The sequence below is a fragment of the Lacerta agilis genome, chromosome 15, assembly GCF_009819535.1.
Source record: "Lacerta agilis isolate rLacAgi1 chromosome 15, rLacAgi1.pri, whole genome shotgun sequence".
Lineage (NCBI taxonomy): Eukaryota > Metazoa > Chordata > Lepidosauria > Squamata > Lacertidae > Lacerta > Lacerta agilis.
The window spans coordinates 29127388-29133389 of NC_046326.1; the positions used below are offsets into that span (position 1 = coordinate 29127388).

General features: G+C 46.1%; 1 protein-coding gene across 1 annotated transcript; it reads right to left on the minus strand.

The window, feature by feature from the left end:
• Positions 1 to 498: 498 nt before the first annotated feature.
• SBDS (SBDS ribosome maturation factor) lies at positions 499 to 4722 on the minus strand. Its single transcript, XM_033172661.1, has 5 exons — positions 4535 to 4722; positions 3425 to 3554; positions 2668 to 2868; positions 1559 to 1723; positions 499 to 720 (listed from the first exon to the last, which is right to left on the minus strand). Exons 1-5 carry the CDS (start codon positions 4660 to 4662, stop codon positions 592 to 594), a joined length of 753 nt encoding a protein of 250 aa, XP_033028552.1. The 5' UTR covers positions 4663 to 4722; the 3' UTR covers positions 499 to 591.
• Between the last annotated feature and the right edge of the window lie 1280 nt (positions 4723 to 6002).

The window sequence follows — 6002 nt, forward strand, 5'->3', positions numbered from 1 at the left end:
GAACTCAAAACCAGCTGCAGAAGGCTGGGCACACAGATCCTGCACCTGGCACAGCAACCCACAAGCTGGTTCCAAGGCACACACACAGAGGACCGCGTTCAAGACTCTCTTGTCACTGCCCTTCACAGCAGGCAATGAAAAGGGAATTGGGAAGGGGGCTGCATATTAAGGCTGTGGCAGGCCTGCCAATGCTTGCTTTTCCATTTATTTATTTTTAGTGGCTATGGTCAATTTCTTCTCTGACAAGTGGCGGTCCCAGCCTGCTGCAGTTCTTCAGTCTTTAAGGAAAGAGGTTTTGGCATTTTGTGGACCCTTGACCCCCTGCAGCTAAGCACTCAAAGAACAAGGAAATAGTTCCAGCAGAACCAACCCGACTAGGGAGGGCTTCCCACCTTTCGAGTCAAATGAGAAAGTTCTTATTCTCCAAGTTGCCTTCAAATGCAGCCACTCACCAAGGCTGGGGTGGGATTAACACCCAAAGAAAAGCTCAAACGAGAATTGGGAAAATAGCAAAGGTCAACCCACAAACAGGCGATGTGAGGGAGCCTTTAATACAGTTCTTGCTGGGGTTGGGGTGGGATTGGTAGGCAGCTACTCCAGGCGCTCATCCCCTTCTTCCACATCTTTCAGGCTGAGCACCTCGAGGGTCCCTTTGCCTTTAGTCTCACACCGGATCAACTCATCAATCTCCCGGAAGCAGCCTGGATCCACAAGGCACACCTGTAAGATTGGCATTTGCATCAGACCGGACAGGTTGCGTCTCATGGATAAATGCTTGGCTGGGTCAGATCCAGGTGGCTTTACCTAGCCCTCCACCCTGCGCCTGACAGCAGCCAGCCAGATGCCTCCAAGAAGCCCGCAAAAAAGGCAAGAGGTCCATTCTGGCTGTTCCATTCTGCCCAAGCAGTGGCCTACAAGCAGGAGCTTCCATTCAGCCACCTGCAGAATGTGTTTCAAGGGAAAGTCATCTAAGCCACTAGCCACCCATCACCCACATTTAGCAGCTGTGAATTTCACACCATATGAAGGACTAGATGGGGCTGTGGGAACTGTAGTCCAACAACACCTGAAGGGCAGGCACCAGGTGAGGGAATACACCAATAGTGACTGCTGCACCCAATGATGCCTCTGCTCTGCCACCACAGTTGGAGGCAGCAATGCTTCTGAACGCCAGTTGCTGGAAACCGCAGGAGACGAAAATGCTCTTGGTCTCAAATCCTGCTTGCTGGTATCTCACAGGCACCTGGCTGGCCACTGTGAGAATGGGATGCTGGATTAGATGCACCATAGGCTTGATCCAGCAGGGCTCTTCTAATATTTCTTTGCTCAAAATCTTCACAGCCATTCATTGATTGGTATGGCCTATGGATATAATCTTATACTGATTTACCCAGCAGAAGGCCCTACTGAATCCACTGGGCCCCCTCATGAGCCGACATGCAAATGGCTAGGCCATAAAGGTGATTCCCCATCTCTATGGCTCCTTGCATGTGATCAGGGATCCCAGAGGAATCACTTACCTCCCCTCCCCCTTCCAGAAAATGTCTCTTTGACTTACAATTTCCAGCTGCTCGTCAAAATCCTCACTCTCGATTACTTTGATCAGGGGCTTCAGCTTCTCTTTCAGCCTCTTCCCCTCTTTCCGGGGGAGGACAAAGCGGAGACGCATGTGCGCCCGCTCAATCTGCATAGTCTCCTTCAGCTGCTTGATTACCTCCAAGGCCTGCGGGGAAAATCAAGAGGCTTTCTTGTCCAACTGAGGGAAAATGGGCTCTGACACTTCAAAAGAAAGGCCTTCGCACTTTACAAGCCACACAGAATACAAAATATACAGCAAAGATCACACATCATATAGAAATCAGATCTGAAGCCAATAAACCATAATTAAAAACATGACTTTAAAATAAATAACTTTTATCAAGTAAAGAAACATTCAGTAATCCATTTAGAATGTAACCATACACAATAAAATTCTCAAAGTATCGGCAAATAATAATTAAACAGAAATTCATTCTGAACAATTACAATGAACCGTTAATAGACTGTAATCAATAAAAATAACAGCAAAGTTACGATATGTAAAATTACAAAATGCACTGGTTCCCTGGTCCATGTCCAATATCTCATCCTTATGCTTCCCTAACTAACATCTGACACCTGCAGCTCTCCTCTGCCCCTTTTCTCTCTCTTCCCAAAAAACCGGATACAGATATTGGCTGGCCTAGCAGGGAACTGAACCTGGATGTCCTGAGTTCTAGTTCAAAACTTAACCACTTAACCACTGTCTCTAGTTAAGCTCCATTGACTGTGACTACTGTTTGGCCCCCAGGAAGAGTAGAAGGTAAATCACTTCCAGCGGGCCTCCTTCCCCAGCTCAGCAGCAGCAAGAGAGAGATCGCTGCACTGCTCCTAATTAACAAAGGAAGCTGCTTTATACAAATTCAACCTTTGGTCTACACTGACTGGCAGTGGCTCTCCAGGGTTTCAGGCAGGAGAACTTCCCAACCCTACCTGGAGAAGTTGGAGCAGGAATATGGGTACTTCCTATGGGCTTGCCCCCCCCCCAAAGGCTACAATAAAATACTCTTAAATAAAAATAAAACCGATCCAGGAGCTTAGCATGGCACACCACTAGAGTTAAGATGGTCTCCTGTGGGAGTCGCTTACCTGCTGCTTGGTGCTTTTTCCAGGTTTGACTGAGTAGTGAATATCCTTCATAGCTCTTTCAATGAGGATGACTGTATACGGCCTCTTTGTTTCTGGGTTCACACATTTCTCTGCCACAATGGTTGCAATGTCACGAAACATCTGCTCCAGCTGCGTGTGGCGCTCTTTATCCGACACTTGCAGCTCTCCCTTGGCCAGAATCTGAAAGCAAGAGAAGCTTTGTGTTTGGATGCTGCCTTTTTCTGATTCAAAGGATGCAAAAATCTGGTCCAGTCTTCTGAAATTTTCAGGTACAGCTAGACAGGTTACCCCAGGCAGCAAGCCCTGGAAGAAAAACTAGCTTGGGTTTTTTTTTTGGGGGGGGGACTGCAAGTTTGTATTACGGTAGTGGGGGGGGGGACTTCCAGCCCATGGGCCTAATTTGGCTCACCAGTTCTCCCCATTTAGTCCATGAGGCGATTTCAGCCCTATACCTGCCACATACGATGTCAGATGTGGAACAGGTACAGATGGGGCCTGGCTGGCTGAAAGGGAGGTTGCAGATGCCGCCAATTATGTGATTATCAGGTCTTGCAAAACACAATGCCTTTGCCCACACAATTTGACTTAAAACCAAGTTGCTTGACATCATCACTATCAAACTTGGCCTGACCACTATGTATACTCATTGTGGCATTAAAAGATGAGCCAAAGGCATTTTAACAAGAGAAAGAGAGGGGAGGCTCTCTGCCTCCCAACAGACACCCTGAGAGCCTACCATCTTGCAGATTTCTGTTTGGTCTTCCGTGCCAAAGGCTTTGACCAGCTCTTCCTTCTTTGCCACTTGGCCCTTGGAGACATTCACAAAGACGGTGTGCGTCTGCAGGACTTCATCAAGGTCCTTTTCCCTAAGACATTTTTTTTTAAATTAGTAAAGCACATTCTGGAACAATCACACAAGGACTGGATGCAGATACTAAGAACATTATTGTAAGTCATTTGCCAGCACTTTAAGGTGGCAACTACTACAAAACTGCCTAAGAACCTAAGAGGAACTCCGCTGGATGAGGCCAAAGGCATCAGCATCCTGATCTCATCAGATGCCCTAATGGGAAGCAGGACCTGAGTGCAACAGCAGTGCTCTCCCCACTTGTGATCCCCAGCAACTAGTTCTCAAGAGGAATACTTCCTCCAACAGTGGATGCAAAACATAGTCCCTGATTATCTTATCCTCCATGAGTTTGTCTAACCCTCATTTAAAGCCATCCAAGTTGGTGACCATCACTACATCTTATTATTTATTACATTTATATCCCACCTGTTCTTCCAAGGATCTCATGTACAGTACATAGTTCTCACCTTCTCCTTTTTATCCTCACAAGAACCCTGTGAGGTGGGTTAGGCTGAGACACCGTGACTGGCTCTCACACAGTGAGCTTCATGGCTGAATGGGGATTTGAACTCTGGTCTCCCAGGTCCTTGTCCAATGCTCCAACCACTACACTACACTTGCCGATATGAATTCCAGTTTTAAACCATACCAAGATTAGGGATTTGGATATTACACTTGCTTCGACAGCACTGGCTGCTGTTACTTTAATTAATAAGCTGTATGTTGTTTTAAACTGTTTTTAATATTGAGCTTTAATGCTGTTAACCTGTTCTGGAACCTTAGGGTGAAGGGTGGGTAATAAACGATCAATATAACAATGCATACCATCGAAAAAGTATGTAAGCAGGCACAGGAATTTAGCCTTACACTCTGTGCATGCTCAGAAATCCTCTGTTTTAACCATTAGGTCTACAAAACTCTGGGAGGCCGTTTATCTGCCAATCTCAATCTCTTCGTTTCCTGCCCATGCCCCGCCCCCGCTTCCGGTCAACTTACGTGCCGCTCCGCCAGCCCATGACCTTGTTCCGGTAGCAGGCGATCTCGAAGCGCTTCCCTGCCTTCTTGACCCGCACCACGGCCACATTAGTCAGGCGGATCTGGTTGGTCGGTGTGAAGATCGACATGATGGCGACGGAGATGAGCCCGCAGTTGCTGTCAGACGCAATGGCCGCTCCGCGCCTGCGCACCAACCGCTCTCCCCTCCTGGCTCCGCCCACGGACGCCGACCAGGGCCAATGAACGAGCCTTTTCCTTCTCCGCCTTATTGTGGCGATGTTAGCGTCGCAGCCCGCGATAAAACAAGAGCGCCTGGTGTTGGCGCTTCCGATTTCCGTCCGGGTGGGAAATCAAACCCCATGACGACTTGTTCCGACGCACCCTTTCTAGATGGGTTTACCTGGCCCATTGAAACCAAAGGGGGCACTTCCCAGTTGATGTTGTTTCCTATTCCCCCCTTTTAAAAAACCCATAACATTTACTAACTTTACAAACCGGGACTCAAGGTTGCTTACACAAAGTAAAACAACACAGATAAAATACCGAATGTCGAAACATATAAAAGGTAATCCTTTAAAAGTAATTAAAACAATTAAAAATAAATCTATTCAAGCCGTAATTTAACAGATTTAGCGTTGTTGTTTTTGCTGAAACTCCGGGTCTTAGCACGCCCCAATGAAATCAATTATGTTGATTTACTGCCTCTCAGTCTATCCTCCCTCACAGGGTTGTTGTGGGAATTAACTGAGGAGGGGAGAACCATGGCCGACACTGAGAATCTTGGAGAAAAAGACAGGATATAAATATAATACATAATAACAATAAAGGACACTTAATGCTGATACAGAAGACAGAATTCAGAAGGTGTGGATTTAAGATCCTACTCTGTTATGAGCATTGGATTTAAATTTGTTTTCATGCATGAAAATGTCAACCAGAAGACCAGTTTTTCATTATCATACATACTTAGCAGGTTCGATGTGATTTTAATTTCCCAGTTTCATGATTTGGCAAGTCCTTTTTACAGGCCTTTTTACACGAGTGAAATAATCAGAAGTCTGACACAGAATCATAGACTTCTGTTTGTTTTTGCTCTGATTGTTTTACATGGGATGACTCGGAATTTCTCTGCTCTCTCCAAGCTCCGTCTTCAGTTGAGACAAGAGATATTCAGGGAAATTGTACGGTACTATTGAGTGTTTTGCTTTCTCATTCAGAAAAAATGAAAACAAATCCTTTGTCAGGGACACTATCAGGGAAACTTATGTTTTTATTGTCGTTAAATCGCTTTGAGTTGTTTCCAGAAAAGCGATTCGTAGATGAAGTACAGTACTGTAAATAAGAACACTGGGGAGGAGCAGGAGGGTATTGCATACTTAGCCGCCCAACCCTTGACACGATTTCCTCCAAAGTAACCCCTTCTGAGTTCAATGGGGCTTAAAGTTCGGGCGGAGGAGAGGAAAACTTT

Coding starts and splice junctions, on each gene's coding strand:
- SBDS (XM_033172661.1), bottom strand. CDS start 4,662: ATGTCGATCTTCACACCGACCAACCAGATCCGCCTGACTAATGTGGCC. Junction 2,869..3,424: donor AAACAGAAATCTGCAAGATG/GTAGGCTCTCAG, acceptor TCTTGCTTTCAG/ATTCTGGCCAAGGGAGAGCT. Junction 721..1,558: donor TTGACGAGCAGCTGGAAATT/GTAAGTCAAAGA, acceptor CCAATCTTACAG/GTGTGCCTTGTGGATCCAGG.